Genomic DNA, 20,870 nt, shown 5'->3' with positions numbered 1-20,870 from the left:
GTTTCTTTTAGTGTTAAAGCCAGCTTTAGTCAAAGCAATTACCTGAAATAGCTCTTGAAAATAAAATATCGCTGTACATAATTCATTGACACAGCTTTAAAAAAGTGGAAATTATAACTGGCTTGAATAAGGACTATATTGATAATAACACAAGTAGTAATGTGTTGAAAGAAAGGATGTATATTACACGTATTAAATCCCAACGGGATAGCAAATAACTGGTACCCTTCCTTGAAATAAGAATCAATGCTGCTGTGTTGCTTCCATAAATTTCTCAGCTGAGTTCCTTTTCTGGAAATTTTATCACAGGATTGTAATTAATGCATTGCACAAGGCTGGCTGTTTTGCCAGTCAGGTGTGCTACACCGCACCTGCCCAGGCAGTGCCTGCTGGAGGGAGGGAATGCTTTGGGGCACAGGCTGCATGGGACTGCATCTTCCCGGCTGATGTGCTCTTTCCCAATGAGTCTCTTGATCTGCTGCCCCTCAAAATATTGATGCTGTCTCTCCACCTATTGTATCACAGTGATTGAAGGTCAGACTTTAAAATGATTTCTGTATGTGTAGCTGAGACAGACCAGCTCTGGCAACTGGTGGTGGCCTCAGAGAGTGGAGTATTAGCTGAGATGCAATCAATGTCAAGATAGGTGACCTTTAAAAAAAAAAAAAAAGCATGGAATAAAATAGTTAATGCCCAGGGTGTGGGATCATAGCACTGGCTTTTTTCTGTGAAAAGGGGGACAAAGTCTGATAACAGTCAATGCAGCAGCCTTGGCTGAAGTGGGATGTCACAGCTGCAGGCAGGTATGTGCTTACTTCTGACACAGCCTCTGACAGCTGAGCTGTTAATTTAATTTTTGCTCCCACAAAATGGCTATCCTTCTTATAGGGGGAAGGCTAAAGGACCTGGTCAAGCAATTGGAAAAGATGAGGAGGAAAGTATTGTTGCTGTTCTAATGTAAGCTTGCCAATACTTCTTCAGTAGTTGAGGAAGCCTGGTTGGATCTATTGCATTATTAACTATTTCTTTCACATGAATCCCTAAAACGTTGTCACAAACGTTAGTCTTTCAGCAGGGAGGGCTCTTGAATTGAAAAAAATGCTTAAGGAGAAACAGTTATATGCAAGTTGAGCAGTCCTGTGTGTTCTGCAAGAGGAAACTGAAGCTCTCCTAAAGTTGAGAACAAAATGTAGGTACTTAAATCGCAGCTGATCCTTCCATAAAGAGGCTCTTCTGTGGTGTTGGGGCTTACAGTAGAAAGGGAGATATTTACAACAACACTGTACATAGCTCTTTAACCCAGCAGGCTGCCACTTCTAACAGAAAATTGTTTTTTTCCCAACACATTCATGGTACATAGGTAGACATGGAGAAAGGAAAGGAGGTGTAATAAGTTATATTACAAATAAGCCAGAAGAGTAGCACACCTATAAGGAAATGTACTTAGATGGCTTTCTGTATGCTTATATCTTCTGAAATTATGAAATGACATGAGTGAGTTCTGATCATATCTTTTTATGTGCAAGTGATTTGTTTTAGAATAACTTTAATTTAATGTGAAGTTGCTTTTCATTCTGGTATGGACATCATCCAGGTAATACTTGCAAGCCCTAGTCTTTTAGATCCTAATTGGACTTTGGACAATGGAGCATAGATGGCATGATAATGGAGAGCTATCGATGATGATTCTTGCTGACACTGTTTATCTATGTCCCTTACAGTGCCAACTGATGTGCCTGGTACGTTAGGTGTATAGCAGGTGTTTTATTTTAGCCAGCTCGCTATGCTAGAAGGGTGACCCTAATTATAAGACACTCACTCTTTTCTGAGTGTATTAAGTCTATTGAAAAGACAAGCAGAAAAGCTCAAGACTTTCCACTATTGTTCCTGAATTTTATTTAGTTAAAAGATTACTTAACACGTGTGTGGTGTAAATAGGATTGTCCTGGTTTCGGCTGGGATAGAGTAAATTTTCTTCCTAGTAGCTGGTCTAGTGCTGTGTTTTGGATTTAGGATGAGAATGATGTTGAAAAAACACTGATGTTGTAGTTGTCGCTAAGCAGTCAAGGACTTTTGAGCTTCTCATAGTGGCCTGCCAACGAGTAGGCTGGAGATGCACAAGAAGCTGGGAGGGGGCACAGCCAGGACAGCTGACCCAAACTGGCCAAAGGATATTCCATACCATATGGTGTCATGCTCGGTATAGAAACTGGGGGGAGTTGGCCGGGAGGCGGAGATCGCTGCTCGGGGATGGGCTGGACATCGGTCGGTTGGTGGTGAGCAATTGTTTTTCATTTGCATCACTTGTCTTTCTTGGGGTTTATTTCTCTCTTTTTGTTATTTTGCCTTTAATTACAATTTATTCATAATAATATTTTATGATATTATTTTATTTCTATTATTAAAGTGTTCTTATCTCAACCCACAAGTGTTCTCACTTTTACTCTTCTGATTCTCTCCCCCATCCCACCTGGGGGGGGGTAAGTGAGCGGCTGTGTGGTGCTTAGTTGCTGGCTGGGGCTAAACCACTACAAGGATACTAATGTAAAGAAAAGTGGGTTGTGACTTTTTATTAAATCTCAAGTGACTTGCAGTTATTCAGTTCAGGTTTATCTAAAACAACCAGATTTTCCTTAATGTTTTTGTGTTACTTAAATAGTGCTAAAACAATATTGTCAGCTGTTAATTTTTCATCAGGGCATACTGAATCCACCTCATCAGGAACAACATGCTGTATGCATTTGAGTGGTGTTTGTTGGTCTATATCTGGAAAGCTTTTATCTCTTAATATCTTGTTTCCTAATCCTGTTGCTCTATCCAGTAATGTTTCATAGCTCTGTCCACAGCTGAAAGAGACTTTGATCTCTACGTGATAGAAAAGTTTGGACTACTTTTCCCATAGATGTGGTTTCTGTTATCTCTTACTACTTTCTCTGTCAGTTTTTAAGCTAAAAATTTCAAGCCATACAAATTCAAAGGTGCCTACATAAATTTTTGTAAAACTGAACTATGTAACAGACTTTTGAGAATGCTGCCTCGCTTTTCAAGGTGCCTTTTGCCTTTTATTGCTTTTATGACTTTTCTAATAGCCCATTACCCTATTTTTGTGGCTATTTTTGTTTTTACATGGTATTTTAGTTTTGAGCATGATTGTACTGAAGCAAACTGTACATAATCCATAGGATTACTCCTCTTCATCCCATATATTTTAAGTACATTTATGTTGACCATTGTGTCTACTTTCAGAGTTAATTTTGGCAATCTGGGGAGATTCTGTGGAATTGTGGCCATTTATTGAATGGTATTTTCCAAAGGATGTGTCACACCTGAGATTCTTGAATCTGATTTCACTAGAGAAGGATGGGATTTTTAGCTTTCAGGGCTTGAGAAACTTTCCTATGACAGTCTGCTGGTGCTTTCCCCTTCCCGCACTTTTAAGTGGAAATGTTCTGAACAAGGGGGAAGTGTACATTAAACAGTAAACTGCTTTTATCTTAACAGAGGCCATCAAGATAGGTTGCACATGTGCCATGTTATGGGTCTATTTTCAAAAAGAACTATAATTCCTTTAAAAAAATTCCTTTAAATTTAAGACTACAAAAACAAGCTACAAAAGTGCAGTCGATATGCAAGTGCACTCCTGTGATCATTGCTGTTCATGATGGCTGTCACCAGTGCTCCAAAACAATGCGTGTGGATCAGTGCTAGCTAGCAATTTCCAGAGGGATTCAAGTCATAATGTCAGAGCAATGGAAGAAAATACTCTATAAAATTTGGCTTCAGGCATTTATTTCAGATTTTTCCCTCATCCCTGTATAAAACAAAAGCACAAATACAAAAATACAGCAAATAGCCCTCCATGTCTGAAATGTCTAATGCAGCCTTGAAAAACAATTGTGAAAAGGATGTGCTTATATCGGGCTCCCCACCCTCCTTCCAGGGGAACAGGGAGAGGCACTTCTTGTCCAAATTAAGAGATGCAATGACTTCCTGTACAACGGCCACAGGATAGATTCGTCTGCACTAGTTTTCTTCAGGCAAGCAAAAGATTTTCTTTCTTGTTTCGGAAAAGATCCTTTAGCTATTTGGATCTCCTTTGGTTTAGGTTTTAACCTGAGCTATGTTAAGTTGAGAATGCTTAAAAAGATCTTTTGTTTTGTTTCCAGCTGATGTGTTGAACTGGATATTTTTTGTGGTAGACCTTTTGCTGAAATCCCATAGTCTGTGCTGAAGAACTCACTTCTTTAAAAGGAAAATTTTATGGGACGCTTCATTTGAATTGCTCTTAGGATCTGTAATGTTTTCAGAGCTATTACACAAATAATTTTTTTTGTCTTGAAAAATCACTGTTTATCCCAACCATTTTTAGTAGCCAAAGATTCTTATACTCTTTGGTGTTTGAAAGGGTAAATATATTTGTGTTGCAAGTTACTGTTGGCTCTAAATTTCTGAAATCCTTTAATGATATGACCAGTGTAGCAGACTAAACTGCATGTTTCCAGTTGTGTAAACAGAAATGTCTTTCATCAGTTTCAGCTGCTGTACTGTGGAGCTGTCTTCTGCCTTGCATTTTGTGCCTTTTGTACATCACTCTGTGTGGGTTTGGGTTGTTCCAGGGTACATTGCAGTGTCAGAAAGGGCAAGAGAAGAACTGTGCATGCTGTTGAATTCGGACATCTGGCATTTGCCATTTCTGTTACTCTTCCTTTATACCATCAATACCTGTTTAGCTGACAACTTGAGTGCATGGTGTTTGCAAAACCATTTGTTTCTCTCTGAATTTGAACGCACTTCCTTGTAGACAAAATGTGCATACATAAAAAGCTGATGTTGGCTGCTGGGGTTTTACAAGATCGGCTTTTAATATTGTCCTTTCTTACAGTAGCCTGCACATGGCAGATAACTCTGAAATCTTGTTTTCACAACCCCCTTTGTTTAGTTATACTTCCCACTGCAGTGATATTTATGACTACATTAGAAAGAAAGAAAAGTTACACTCCCCAGAATGACTGATAAACAGCTGTTTCATAAATGTCTATAGCATATGAACCATATTCTAATGTTTTTCACCCTGTAGGCAGGTATTGATTCACATGTAAATTCATTGTTCTAGCTGCACTAGAGTTAAAAATAGCTTGTGTTAGTGAGCCTAATTCTCAGGCATATAGTCACAGCTTTCAATGTGTGAGACTTTTTTAAAGGCTTTTTTCATAAGAATGCAGTTAGCTTTAGGCTTTATTAACAAGAGAATAGTGGCTTCCTAGTGCATAACAGTTAAGTAGTTCAGCAAAACTTGGAGTTAGGTTGTTGTTTTTCTTTTTTGCCTGTTTGAACAAATTGCCATCTGTGTAAATGTATTTCCCATTTCAGTTGCAGATCGCCTGGGCTGTGACCCTCGAACACGTTTCCAAGTGCCACCAAACACCAAGCAGTGGATTGCTTTACTGCAGCGAGGAAACTGTACATTTAGAGAGAAAATACTGCGAGCAGCTTCACATAATGCCACAGCTGTGGTCATTTACAACAATATATCCAGTGAAGAACCTGTCACGATGACTCATCAAGGTAAATAAAACAGAATCTCTTTCACTATAATTCTGTTTTGCCCGAGTACTCCTTTGCCATATAAACTATCGCTAAAGAGCTCTTGGTAGTGCACAGATGATGCTATTTGAAATAGCCTGTTCTCTAATGATGTTTACATGTATGCAATACAGCAAAATAAGCCAATAATTCTGAAAAGTTATTTTCCTTTGGCATACATTTCATCCAATGAGGAACATTTTCCTCTGCCGTGGGGATATGGGTGTTTTGGAGTGAGGAAATATCTGTAAGATCTTAGGAGTAATCTATTTCAAACCTTGCTGAAGAAGAAAAGCTAACATACAATGGAAGGTCTAGAATTTTACAAAGCATCCGTACCTGAAGAATTTTTATAGTAGCATGTCTTCAACTGGCTGTTATGGTGGGGGCTTTCCAATGTTAACAGTTATATTAGGATCTGAGCTTGCATGCTTTTTTAAATGACAGTTTACAGAGGGTTCTCTTTATCTACGATGTGTCTTTGAGTGCCATACAGGAATGAACAAAACTTAATGATTCGGAGAGCAGTAGCCTCTGTAAGTTGTGTAGAATTAGACTATTGCTGGTCTAGAGTAATGAGGAAATTCTAGACTTCTACTTTTTTAGGGCTATCTGTGTAAAATTTTGCTGTTACTAGTGAGTAACTTCAGCTGGTGGGATCCTCATACATAAAAATTTTCTTTGGTTAAAAATGATTTTCACAATTCTGATAGCTACATTTTTCATTTTCCCAGAAGGTTTTCTCAATTTGGAGTTATTTAGCTTAATCAGAAAAGGCATATTTCTATATTTGATGGCTGTACTGCTGGCTGTTTGGGGTTTTTTTCCTAGACTAATTCCAGTCCTTTTTCTTTAAGCCTAGGGGGTTGCTTAGAAACTGGAATTTCCTAATTATTGCTCTGCATATTGTCACACAATTGGAATTGAATTCTTTTACTGAAGTGCTATGGTTGCTTCTTTCTCTCTTTTACGAGTGAAATGTCTTGTGGCTTCGTCTGGTTTCGTGGGCTTTGACTTTCCCAATTCTATATACCACAGGAATTTTCCAGGGAGATTTTGACCCCTGTGTGGTAATTCAAAGCCTGTTGATGATCCATTTTTATCTTAGGTACCTTGCCTAGACATTTTTGCCAGTAATCTGCAGGCAAAAAGTCCCATATTCTAGTGAAACGCTTTTTACCACCTTCCGTTTGTAGTTTTTTGACACCTCTCTCTGTGCTGATGTAGTACCCTCCTAAACCTTCAGCTCTGGTCTCTCTTTGAAATACCTGTAAGGTTGTAAGGTCCGCAGTCTCTGTTTCGCATGCCTTCTTTCTCGTAATGCTGTTAGATTTGGCAGGTGCTTTCACAGCAATGGGATGGTGTCTGTCTTTTTATTAGGAAATCCTAGTTCACTCAGTGTTTCAGCTCTGAAGACCAGTGTGTTGCCTTTGAAACTATATCAATAGGTCCACTGGTTCTGGTAGGTTGAAATAATGTCTCAAGTTATAAAATGTGAGAGCTGCTGTGGGTAGAATGGTGCCTTGTAAGCTAGCCAGGCAACTGTTTGGATGCTTGATATTTGGAAAAAAGCTAATACTGTCTTCAGCATGTTGACTTCCAAATATTTAGTCTTACTCATGGCAAGCTTTAAAAAAAAACCATGATTACTGGAGTTGATGCATATTTTGGTATTTGAGATACTGGTTTTTAGCTGCATGTACTCAGTCCCTGGTATACTGGAATCTCTGTCGCTGATTTGGGCTGTAGGCACTATCTCAAAATTAATATTGTACTTGAAGCATTCAAACTGCACAACAGACTACAAGCAATTATCTAGAACTGAAGTACCACCTTAGCACCACCCTGTAATGAAGGGGAAAGTCGCTCCACAGCTTTTGTTTTGATTGCATTATGGTCATGTAAGCAATCTCCTTAGCAATCTGCGCTTTGCAGAGCTTCCTATAAATAACTTCCTGTTTGCTTGATGTAAGAACTGCAAGTGTGTGTAACTGAGATGTAGACTAGCCCTTTGGTGTTAGCCTCAGCACGGGGAGGGTTTGGGATCAAGCATTCCCCTCTGTGAGGATTATTCCAAGTGGCATATAGATTCATGAATGTGTGCTTACGTGATGAGCCTGTTCAAACAAATGTGTGTAAAGCAGCCTTACACACATATAAGGCACACTCTGGTCTTCTTTTTTCTGCCTTTTCAACCATATGACTGCTTGCATGCTTTTTAGGTGGTGAACGACCACATCATCTGCTAATTAGATATTCCGGTGCACTACCTCTCTTCTCTTTAGTATTTTCTATCCCTAAAGGTGAGAAGGAGTTGACTCTGTGTGTTTGATAGCTGTTCTGCTGATGATTCAGTTAAATATGTGTTAAATAGAGTTGATATAAAGTGAAAATGAAGGTGAGCCACCAAGCTGGTCTTACTTCCATATGATGTCTAGGGCTGTGCAGTATTCCTCTATTCTTTTAAAAATGCGTTCTTCACAAGACAATTTTTTTTTTTGCAACTGTATTACGATGACCAGGTTCACAGCTCTACGTTTTCTTTCCATAGACTGGTAAAAATAGACCTTGTGTCATTTTATACCACTGTAACATAATTTTTATACCGCTGCATACCAAACCTTAGGAATATTCTGTCTTCCTGGTGAAGCAGAGAAGGAAAGCGGCAGCTGCTGATAATGCACATTCTGTGAACTGCACGCTTTCCTACTTTGATATTTGCATGAATTCCAATCACCAGCTTAGGCAATGTCTGTGCTAAAAATAAGTAAAATATTATATAGATTTATGTATGTTGCCCACCTGTAGAGAGGTGATTCCCTATGAAAAGAGCTCAGTAAGCAGTTCTCACCTATGGGATTAATATTTTATCCAAGTTATTTTATGCTTGAACACACATTTGAAAATTTTAATCTTTAGGAAATTTGTTCGTACTCAACATATTACTTAGCAGAATATAAATTCCTTCTGGTGGCTAGATAACAACTGTCACTCTTGAATCAGTCCATCATCACTGTGTCAAATTGCTGTTTCTACTGTTAATACCAGAATTTGCTTTTTCTTGTGTGATAGCCTCTGCCCCTTCAACTTCAAGCTGAGTTTTAAAGTAGGTGTTGACCTTAAGGTATATATTTCTGTTAATGTTATTTGCAACATTCTTTTCTTTTCTCTGTGTATATCCTTGTATATATTACTGTGTGCACGTAAAATAAACTTACTTTACACGTTCTTGTAGATGTCCTTTATCAACCTAAGTGAAGGACGTCTTCCCCAGCATACGTTATGTTAGACTATGATATCACTGGCAGGAAGGCAGTTTTATGAGTGGTTTTGCTTGCTACTTCTGTTAAAGCAGAACAAATATTGTCTAATGTAAAAAAAAGCCTATGTGGTAGAGAAAATATGTAGTAGCTGTCTCCTTTATAATCAATTATGGGAACAGGAAGGAAATGCAGGTAAAATAGCGTTTTAATTCTTTTTGTGTTTGCGTGTGGTCCAGACAGTCCTGTCAAGTACAAAATAGTTAAATTTTATATTGAACTTCTCTATTAAAATCTAGACTTTTATTTGGATTTATAGAAAAGAATATAAGCCAAAGAAGCCTCTAAAGTTAAAATTTCATACTCAGAATTTATGGAACAAATATAAACAGAAAAAATATAAACAAATACAGAAGAGAGTGTCAAAATGAAGCTGCTGGATTCCAGTAACTACTGTTCATCAGCGCTGAAGAAATTTCCTGAAGTATTTAAACAACTTCTAATATAATACCTTTTTCAGAGGTTTTACCTGATACAGATAAATCTTGTAAAGTCTTTAGAACAAGCTGCAGACATCTGATCAGGATCAATCTTCATTGCACTTCTGAAGGAACGATGCATTCGTTTTCTGCAAGAAGGTGTTTCTGTTCCGTGATGTGCACAGAAGATGCCGTTCCCCTGCTGTAGTGCTGTGGGAGAGCTGCCCAGCACTGGCTCCCAAGAACAGTTTCCTTTCAAGGGGAGGGTTTCTGATGGCCCTCTATTCGCTTAAAAAACATGCTAGCACAGGAAGCAAGGTCTGTACTTGCTTTGAACTGTGATAAAACTGAGTGTATTTATGTGGATTATTTTAGGTCACTGGGTCAGAGACAGGAGGGACAGGAAGTAATTTGGAGTTGTTGCCATCTAATGGCTATTCCATGTTCTTGCCCTAATGCGGAGTGGGTAGAGTAGACTGCAGAGATCTGGCAGTCGAAATGCCACTCTCCTCTGTTGTGGCACTCTCGCTGCGTGCAGCACATCTCTTCCTCTGCTGCTTGCCTTTTTCTCACAAATGTCTCTTTACGTAACTGTAAGCTGAACTGATGCATGAAAGATATGGCAGGGTGCATTGCAGACTATTTTGCACAAATGTGTGCTGACAAATATTTCAGCTCTATACCAAATCCACTGCAAAACTTTCCCTGGATTACTAAGACCTACTTTTAATCCACAGCTCAAAATCAAAACTAATTTTATTGTATATTACAGTATTGTTAGTATTATTCATTTACCCTGGAGTATTAGTGAAAAGGAAGGAGAGATGAATCATTAAAGTTGAAGCTTTAAAAAAGGCAAAACAATCAATAGTCTAACCATAGTTTACATATCTTTGATCATTTTATATTGTTTATTGTTTATATTTGCTAATTGAAAATGTGGGGAACAAGTGTCAACAGCGTTATAGTTAATGCTGTTTCCCGCTGCATTTCTTGGAGGTGTATCCATCAGGAGAATCTGTCATACAGTAGATGGAGGTGTCTGACACTTAACGAGATGTGGAGAGGAATATGTTTGAAGCACAGATTCTGGACCATAAGGAAGCACTTGTCTCTTCAATATAAGCTAGGGAAACCCCTTTACAAAGCTAACATACGCCTCTGTCTTGCAGAACTTCTTACCAGTGTTTTTGTGTGGTATATGCCTCATCCACAACTGAAATAACAGCAGTTAGGCTCATTTTTCCTTAGCCAGCTGAAAGGGTAATTAGTTCTGTGACTGTGAAAAGGCCCACGGGACTGTTAGTGACTGTAAGTAATTACATTCTTTTCCTTATCCAAAGTCTGAGCTCCAGCAGCAAAGTAATTCCCAAAATCTATGGATTCGGTAGAATCAAATTTATGGTATTAATCTATGAATATGCAATTTATAAAGCTCTAAAAATATTTTTTGTCCTTGGGTAAGGCTCTCTTGCCATTTCTCTTTCGGGTTTTGCTGAATTTGTTTGGAATGACTGTCCAGATTGATGAATCTGTATGGAAGTTTTCTGTAGATAGAAGAAAATACATGAGCATCACAGGTTACCCTTATGAGAAATCCCTGGGTTTTTTAGCTCCAATTTCCCTTAGTGGGAATACAAACTGCTATCCAGAAGTAGCAAAATGGGAGTCACCTACCAGCTCCTGGTCACATTACAGAATGCAAGATTATGGAGACTTTTAGTTATCAAAATCCAAGTGTGTCTTAAATTGCTGAATGGACCAGTAAGGTCACATTACATTAATATTATTGATTAATCAAGAATGTGACACTAATCAGTGATTGGGTGTTAAATCCAGATCTAAGGTAACAGGTTTTGGACATTTTTCAGAAGTATATGTGAAGAAAGGTTGTTTTCAAATAAGCAGAAATATCTTTTGAAGATAGAAAGACTTACGTATTTCAGAAATATGTGAAATTGTGACATGAGGAACGTTTTTTCAGTAGTGTGTCATGTTACAGTTACACCATTTCCCTAGTCAAAACTTAATGTGACCCTTCTGCTTTTTATTAATTTACATTTGTTTAAGGTTTGAATATAAAATTTGGTCTACTTTGTTAGCATACTAATACCTTAACAGTAAAAGTATTCATTAAATAGGACTGCAAATGCAGTTTACTCACCATAATACATAGTTAAATGCCTTGCAGAACTATGTGAATGAAATAAAAATCTGTGCACAGATTGTGGAAAGGGGATGATAAAATGATAAATTCCTTTGTACCAAGTTGTTTTTTATTCTTCCGGCATTATTTAAGTGGAATGTCCGTTTCCTTTTCAAAAAAAATTGTAACGCAAGTAGATGCAAAGAAGCATTGCTAAAAGAGAAGAACATTGTGTGAAATGTCTGTAAAATCATTGCAACATCTGTCTGCTTTTCCCTTATCTAGGCTTGTTTTTCCCTAGTGTAAAGAACCCAAAAGGTCACATGCTTTACAAAAATATACATAAATATAATTCCCAGAAGATAAAAGCCCTTCTACAGAAAGGGAATATGCAATATAAGTAGAATAGTCAAGGCAGTCAAAAGTGAGGGGGGGGAAAAAAACCAAACTCACTCCCGAACCCAGTGTCCTTACCATTTTAAGTGAACTCTGCTACAGCTCTGGTTCCAGAGATGTATAAATTCTGCCTTCTGGTGCTCCCCACTTCTCAGCCCAGCTGTGAATCTGTCCTCCCGGTGCCCATCAGAAGCCTTGAAGTAGCGTATTTTTGCTTTCGAAAATCAAGATGGGGCAGAGATTCAGGAACTTGTGGGAGGCTTAGAGAAGAGGTGGGTGCATCTTATATCTTAATAAAGGGATCTTAATTCTTCTAACAGTGTTTAGTGTCACATGACTTATGATAGAAAGGAGCTCTCTGGGTGAGGGTGATGGAGAGGAAATGATCTGCAGTGAAGCTGAAGTCTTAATGCCTCTCTTCTACATACTAATGCTGTATTGTATCTTTGAGAGACTGTAAGTGTCAGTCGTCTTGAGTGGGGTATGCTGGGTGTAGCAGAGACAGCTGGACCTTGTCAAGCTTGAGGAGACACGGGGGCATAGCTCCACCATCTCACGTGCGTCAGCATGATTTGGACTCGTGAATGAAGGAGGAGGATTTAGTTGGGACTACCTGTTTTGATCTCATGCAGATTTCTCCTTAAGAAACATTTCCGTGAGTGTCAGAATAGAGCAACTGGGTTGTGAAATGATGTGTCAGCAGTTGTAATCTAAATATGGCCCAACAGTTTCCTCAACTCATTTTGCTATTTAGCTCTCCTTTTAGGAACTCTTGGTCATAGTAGATTATAAAGCTGATGTAAAATATGGCAAGAACATTATACTGAAGCATCTTTTCTTGTTTAATGAAGGAGGGCAGGCATTGGAAAGATCATTCCTGCTTAGAAGATTATTATTTATCACCTGTGGACTTAATCTAATGTGCTACAGGCTAGCACAACAAGAATCAGATTGGGCTTCAGTATTTGTTTTGGAGTTAATTGTGTAACACCCATCTTTGGAAAGCTACTCTTGCTGTTCCAGGTTTTCTAATCATATGCCTCAATCATATGCCTGTTTTTCTTAAAGGAGCAGAACTTTGTGAATGTCCATCACATGCCTATTAGCAGTACAGCAATGTGTGGTATGTTTCAAAATACTAAAGTGTATGTAGGCATATTTAGAGGGTATAGTGCAGTGCCCTCTCTTAGCGTGGCAGAGTAAAATCTGTTGAATCTCTTTTTGCTGCAATCAAAGAAGACTTTTGAGTGTTCTTCAGACATAACTTGACTGTATTTCAGTTGCAATTCATAGAAGTCTGGTCCTCACTGAACCTGAATATCTGCTTCCTCATCCTCTTAGGTAGACAGTCAGAATTCAAGTTTTAGCCTCAGAAGAGATTTTTTTTTTTTCTTCCCCAGGTTGTTTTGCATAGGTTTGTGTAGCAAAGAGACTTGTGATTTCTGCAAATATCTGCTCAATGTTTTGGGATAGCTAGTTGTTCCACTGGTTGTGTTTAACTGATGCAGCCTGTGAAAGCCTAACTTCTAGGTAACAGTTTCATGTACTGCTGTCCTTTACAATTTTCTCACGGTAGTGTTATAACATCTGTTCTAGTATCTGACACTACATAAAATAGGCATCCTAAAGTAAATGTTTACATACAGACAAGAATTCAACATTTTCAATGTTATAAAGGCAACAGGAAGAAAAATGTTTTAAAATGCTGTCCAGACTCATTTTAAAATTGATGTATATTCTTGGCATTAAATTCTTGCCTTGCTTAGAACTAAACTGACAAATATTACGGATTTTTTCTGTTTTCAGAAAGATTTGATTTGGGACATCTCAAACAACATATTTTACTCTTGAGATTGCAGTTGTGTGTTGACAGCTTGGATGTGCTCCTGTTTACTTTCTGATTAGATCAAAATAAAAATATGTGCAGCTAGACCTGTTTTAATCCCTCTGAAGATATGCCAAGGCTCTTCCTCTTGGTGTCTGCTTTTCCCAAAGCCTGTTTTAGAATGTAAGACTTATTCTCCACGACGAATTTCTCTGTTTTGTATCAGACTAAAGTTTTAAGGTATCTGAATAATTTGTGTATTTTTGCCAATGTTGTTAGTACTATGGAATTTATACTTAAACTGTGCTCCCCAAGCCCACCTTTTCTAGCAGTGCAGCTTTGCATACAGCTCAGTATGCCTTTTCCCTTTCTCTCACCTCACCTTGTGGGTTCTATGGATTATGTCCTCTGTGGCTAAATCTCTTACCTTGTAGGGGTAATTCTTGCTTCTGCCACTGCTCCCTTGCAGCTCAGATGTCTTCTGGTGTTTTCACAGAACTTGTGATCAGTCTCTCAAAACTTCATATATAACCATAGCACTTCATTTGTGCTTTCCTGTTTTCTTTGTCGACATTTTGTGGGCTCCCAAATTCTGTTGGAGTGGTTTCACTGTTACTTAATATTATTCCAAGAAATCTGTCACTCACAGTAATAGGACTGATCCCGTTCCTGGGTGCTGAATAGTGTGTGTTGCTGTGTTTTTATTTCTGATATAACATGTTCAGAAATGCTTAGTGTATATTTATGGGATTTTAATAGAAGAATAGGGAAGTCTGGTTTGTGAAGATGGGCAGTTTTATTTCCAATTACATTATCATTATGATGTTCTGATTGTAGCAGTCAAATAGGCAGTGGCATTTCAATGTCTGAATCATGCCCTGAATCCAGCCTACAAGTGACTGTCTGCACCATTCTTTACCTTTATTAGGAAGGTGGGGATTTTGTTTGCTTTTTTAAGGAAGTACTCTGAAATTTCCCCCAGCAGAATTGTTCAGATAAATGTGTGTTAAGTTTAGGCTTTTCAGAATGAAGTCATGAAAGGATTCAGTTACAATTAAATATTGTCTGCTATTTAAAGAGAGAACGATATTCTTTCGGAAGCGTGAGATGAATGCAGTCTGTCTGCTCCATGCTGTGTCTGCAGCATCAGCAGGCACTATCAAAGACTTAGGAAATTACAAGGACTTCAGCTGAAAATATCAGCCATTAGAAAATAAGTGCTAACCTTGTTATGAGTATCTGACAATTCTCAGTTCTCTGCAAACCTTGTTACATCAAATCAAAATAGTTCAGTGCCTCTTACAGGTGGGCCAACCCTGGCCACGCTTGGGATGGGATCTCAGATTCTGCCCTCCCCGTCTGCGAGAAGGTGGTTGAAGCATCGCAGCAGTAGCAGCAGTTCAGTGCCAGGTTGCTTGGATGCCCAGGACGAATTGTCTCGCCTGTCCTTCTCCCCAAGTATTGACCAAACAGCTGCTTGGGTGGTTCACAAGCCCAGGGGAAAAAAAAAAAATCAGCTGTTTGGCAGTTGCATTTTGCCAGGCTGCCATTCCCTGCATCTTCCAAGGGATGGTGGATGGAAGGTGTCTGAAGTCTGCCCTTTGAACCATGCCTGTCTTGAGCTTGGTATCCTGGCCATAGCTGTCCATATTTTGAGCTTCAAACAAATATTTGGTAGTCAAGAATCAACAAAACAAACACAAAAGGAAACAATTATCTGCTTGTGATGAGACTAGTAATTTTTCTTTGAGATTACTTTCTACTGACTTTCTAAATGTGCTCTTTTAGAAGTGCTAGGGGATATGGATAGGTTAGTGAGAGAGCAAAGCAGTTTCCTCAGGAGCTCTACAGAAAACTTCTGGATGTTGCTGGTTTTCCCATCTTCTTGTTTTTAGTGTCTTCTCAGCTTTTAAGTCCTCCTCTCCGCATGTAGTATTACACAGATTTAATGATTAATGGCAACTTCATGCCTTTTCATACATAGAGTCGTACAACTATGCTAATTAAACATGCACATGGTAAAATTGCAAGCTAGAAAGAGCTGTCTGGGCTTGGATGATAGCAATTAAATTATTTATATTTACAGGTGTCAATATTTATCTTAAACCTACCGTCTGTCCTAGCTTGTCATCTGTGGTTGAACGTGTAGTTCATTGGCTTTAGTTAGCATTCCAGCTTCTTTTCTCTGGACACTGTGTTCTTGGCTGAGGAGAGTATTGCTTTTCATAAGATTATATAGTAAGACTATATTCCAACTTTTACGAATGCTGTTAGTCTTTCTGTGTTCACCTGAGGATTTTTTTCTGCTTAAGTTTCAGAAATGCAAGGTTTCAGGGTACTTAAAATAAATGAGTCAGTGTCTCCTCCTGCCCCCAATTGTTCTCAAACAGGGAGCTCTTGCTAAAATTATTTAGGGTGATGCCCCTGACAAAAATATGGATGAACCAAGTCCCAGTTTCCACTGAGCTTCAGTATGTTAAGCAGGCACAATTTATTTTTCTTTTCTGCAGTTCTCCTTGGCTCTCGCAGGGTCAGAAGCAGCAGTAGCACTTTGGCTGTTCCCAGTTGAGTCATTTGGAATGCAAATCACTTTGCAGTGATGCCAGAGGTTCCCTTTGTGCTGGGCTTTATATAAAACGCGTGACAGATTGTCAGCTTTGTCACATTCCCTGGGCAGCAGGGAATAGGTGGAGGCTTCAGCTTTTGATTCGGACAGAACTGGACTAGTATCGGAAGATCTTAGTCAGCTTTGCTTTGCAGATAACTCTAAATCATGTCAGAATGCTACATTGAGTGCTTCTGACTGATATTTTGATACTAACATAATTCCTCAGTGCAAATAAATACCTACTGGGGAAGCTTAGCAGAACGTGTGCTCTGGGGAATACAGTCGCCCCGCACCCTTCCCCGCCTTTCTTTACTATCCGAACTAGATATGAAGAACAGAAGTGAAGCGTAGGGAAAATATCAGGCAGTATAAATTATCTGATCTTGCACCATCTGAGCTGCAGGGTTTGGGGTTGCAGGAGCATGTGCTGCATCTACATACAGAATCTTGCAGGAAATGTGGCTCTTGTCCTGTAATTAAGTGCTGCAAGTCTGGGCAGGGACTCTCCCCAGCTGGACAAATAGGAATCCAAGTAGATTTCCTCTGAAAATAAAGCAAGTGGTGGATTTTTACTCTGTTTCTGAGCTTTGCTGCCTATTAAATATCTTGGTTAGTTTGCATGAAACCAAACTCAGTACGTCTAGAACTGAAGTGTCTCTGGAGAGCTGGACTAAAGTGGACCTTGTGTGAATCTGCGGTATACTAGTGATTTTAAAAAGTTGTATTCATAAATTGTGTTGTGTTTTGGTTGCTATTCAAAGCTTTTGAGTTACTGTGACACTTGTTTCAAAAATATTCAGAAGGAAACACTGAACATTCTTTTCCTACTTAGACCCATACCACTAGGACAAGGCATGAATGTCTTTACCATTTCCATTTTAAATAAAGAAAAGTTGAAATTTATTGGGGAAAACAATTTTGGGGCTGTGGAATATTTTTTAAATTATTGTGCAAATCTTAATTTCTGACATTATCAGCTTTAATTCTTCTGGGTAGTTCTGTCGGCACAATCCACAACACTGATGTTAAGGAACTTGCTCTGAAAACTGAGGATAGTGACTGTAAAAGTTACTGTATGGCATGCCGAATGGGAAGAGTAATGAGAGAACTTTTAAGACTGTTACACAACTCTATTAAAGCCCCCATTTTGGAAAATTATGTAGCTGTCTGGGTCTGTCACCCTGACTTACTGTGCCCTGGGTTTCAAAGATGCTGCTCTTTTGGGTCTTCTACATCATTTTGTGGATACAATAACTTCTTAAAAATCAGTTATTGATTAAAAGACTTTGAACAAATTCCTTGTGTTAAAATAGGACCTCATGTTCTCTCTTCACTGTCACCCTAGGCTCTCTAACTCAAATCCACTCTAAATCCAGAATCTCAGTGCTGAAGTCGCTTGCATTATACAGTTCCTCTCTGAGGGAATGTGAATTGGAGCAAGCAGATGGAGCAAACAGATGAGCAGACTTTGCAAGCATTTTGAAAATAGGTCTTGAAAGGAGTTTTAGTATGGGAAGCAAATAGGTCTGGATGAATAAGAATGGCACTCATAAGGCTCTTTTCTTTCTGGCTTTGGCTTTCCTATAAAGTTTGCTTTCTTTGGACTTAGATCAGAATTTCCCTGAGTTCAAGATCCTCTTTTTTATGGGGCCTCTGTTTTTAAAACATAGGTGCGCTCTCTGCTCTGCAGGTGATTTTGTTCTTTTTCAGCAGCCTTGTGTTTTAATTCTCTTATTATCCTTGTGCCAAGAAATTTCCCTTTGGGACAGGAGGTGGTCCCTGTCCTGAAAACTATGAAAACCAGATGGGCTACACATTCAAAATGGAGCTGATGAAGCTGACAGCCTCTTTGCGATCTTATCAAGTGTGTCTTTGTATGGGTGATAAAATCAGCACTCAGACTTCTGCCAAGTTGTTTGTTTGTTTGTTTGTTTTTTAATTTCTCTTCTACTTTGCAGCCGGACTTACTCGCTTTTCACTTCTGTCTGAAGTGATGTAGGTAGAAGTTTGGCTTTGTTGCTTCTGTGCTGGAATTGTGATTTACAGGTCCTTGACAACCTTGGTGGCACGTGAAAGCCTCATAACCATGCAGGGGGAACTTGCATAACTCCAGAGCAACTTGTATGCAGCACTGTGTATACTAAGACCACTCTAGCAGTATCATTGAACTCATCTTCTAAATGTTTTTCTGTGAGTTACCTATTTAGGTATTCACAGCTTCAAATCTGGAGTAAATGTTCTTTTTAAAGCTAGTTCAGAATGCACACAGTAATTATAATGTGGGAAGTACTGTGTAACCACTGGTAGAGATCTGCTACTATGTGTGGAGCTGCAGACAGTTTGCATGTTAATGCCCTAATTTGAAAATCTGGGTTTGAAGGACAAGCCATGAGTTGAGTGCCCAGTAGCATGTTCCTTGTGCCATAGATGGCTTACATTAAATTCTCTAAGTTGTCAAATGGCTTTGCATTTGGAAAATCTTGTGAGCAGCATACCATGCTAATTTTAAATATAAATTAAATATTTTTCTCTTTTTATAGGAACTGGAGACATTGTTGCTGTCATGATTACAGAATCAAAGGTTAAGGAGATCCTGAATTATTTGGAAAAGAATATCTCTGTCCTGATGGCAATAGCAGTGGGGTCCCGTGTTCCTCCAAAAAACTTCAGTCGGGGCTCTCTAGTGTTTGTGTCGATATCATTCATAGTTTTGATGATAATTTCTTCAGCGTGGTTAATATTTTACTTCATCCAGAAGATCAGGTACACAAGTGCACGTGACAGGAATCAGGTAAGGGGACTCCTTTTTTTCCCGTAAGTTGTGGAGGTGATATTTCTGTATACAGGAGTCAATAGAGAACAAATCATTTCTAAGGAATGTCCATCAAACTAGTGTTCAGAACCTCTTTGTTCCGAGGTAGAGCATGTTCCTGGACAAGGATTTTTATATAGCAAAGACTTTTCATCTTGAGCAGCACCAGTAGAAGATCATATTACACGACAGGAAAGAATACATTGAAGCAAAATATTTGGGTTTTAATGGGTATGTCCAAGAGGAAGATAGATTCTATGTTGGCTGAATAATACATGCCGTATGTACGTTGGGAATGGCGGGCGGGGGGGGGGAGGGGGAGTTAAATTGTGAATGAACTTGTATAGAGTAGGGGAACGCAGAGCTAATGTTATGAATTCTATCCATGTTATTAAGGATAGCTTTAGTAATAGTTAAGGTAATTCAGAAGTTGTATAAAGGTGTTTCCAAACTATAATCTGTCATAAATGTTAGGGTAAGAAAACTAAGGTACAGAGCTGCTTAGTGATCTGCATGAACTTCCAACTTTATTCAAGATCACACTTGGTATGGACTGCCTAATCTCCTGGTCATATATTTTACATAAAATTTTGTCCAATATGCCTTTTTTACATTCTTTTTCAACTCTGATTTGTTTAAGAACTGACTTAAGTATGGCCAAACTCTGAGATCTTGACTAAATCAAGTCATCAACTCAAATATGGATTAAACTTTAGAAGTAAATATTTTACTAGTATGGACTTAATGACCCACTGCCTCCACAGTGTGCCCTGGCTTTTATTGAGAAGGGTTGGTAAACCTCAGGAAGTCTGCTGTGCTCTCTTTCCCTTTGTATCTCTCTGTCAAGGCTAACTTAAAAAGCTGCTGACCTCTAGTTGCTGTGCCCCCTTTGCCCCTGAATTAGAGCTAATACACAGGAGCTCACTGTGAAGCAGTGCTTTGGATCTCTAAAGATGTTTTGTCAAACCTAAAACAAATGCAAACTGATAAAGCCTCAGTTGTGACAAAGGATTTCCTTTTTAGTTTCTATAAATAGTGTCTGATGCTGCAGGTCCCATGGGCATCCTGTAGCTTTTCCTAAGGATGTCATTCTTAAATGACCACGCTGTAACCGGTACTTAGTGTGGTCCCTTGGGATGGTGAAAGTTTAAATATAACTGTTACTCAATGAATGTCTATAGAATACTAAATTGTGCCTCCTGCATCCCCTACATGGTTCTAGGCTTCTTCCAAATGTCCATGTTTCAAAACAGTTGCTCCACGGGGAAAGGGCTCTTATGACCTTTTTTCTTTCTTTAGATTTTTACAAAGGTCAGGAGAAACTTAATGAAAATTTTATGTGGTGTAAAAAGCTGAGCTTATTAAACTTTAATAAGAAGGTGGCAACAGCTACAGCTTATTTTTAAAGAGCTTTGAGAGCTTTCACAGAGAAGGCTGTACAGTTAGTGATGAAATAACTTGTTTTAGGCTATGATCTTGTTTTAAAGTTATGTCGAGGCACACTTTTTTTAAAAAACAACATCAAAAACATGCTGTGTTTTGTAGATAGTGCAAGTAGATACCGGTATTTCACTTCATTACTCTTGCGCGCTTCCGCCAGAGGTATGAAACTCTTTTGCGTGTGGTGGTGGCCTCTTCCATCAAGGCAGTTGTGGGTTTTAAAAGCAAGCATATGCTGTATGCCTATGCCCTAACTTATCAAAATAGCAAATTCTGAGCATTTCCAATGTTAGCATAAAAAAGTATTTGTTAAAATTAGAA

The 20,870-nt window shown here is 38.7% G+C and overlaps 1 protein-coding gene across 4 annotated transcripts in view; it reads left to right on the top strand.

Annotated features, from left to right (window-relative positions):
* The window catches only part of RNF130 (ring finger protein 130), a 53,682-nt gene that overhangs the window by 5,490 nt on the left and 27,322 nt on the right, over positions 1–20,870 (top strand). For all 4 annotated transcript variants that reach the window (XM_072872438.1, XM_072872437.1, XM_072872439.1 and 1 more), the window contains 2 exons: positions 5,371–5,565; positions 18,838–19,088. In XM_072872438.1, coding sequence (XP_072728539.1) covers positions 5,371–5,565; positions 18,838–19,088 — 446 coding nt within the window. The remainder of the gene's footprint in view (positions 1–5,370; positions 5,566–18,837; positions 19,089–20,870) is intronic.

The sequence above is a fragment of the Ciconia boyciana genome, chromosome 9 (genome assembly GCF_034638445.1).
Source record: "Ciconia boyciana chromosome 9, ASM3463844v1, whole genome shotgun sequence".
Taxonomy (NCBI): domain Eukaryota; kingdom Metazoa; phylum Chordata; class Aves; order Ciconiiformes; family Ciconiidae; genus Ciconia; species Ciconia boyciana.
Note: the sequence above shows the minus strand (reverse complement) of the source record. Positions and strands in the feature narration are given on the sequence as shown.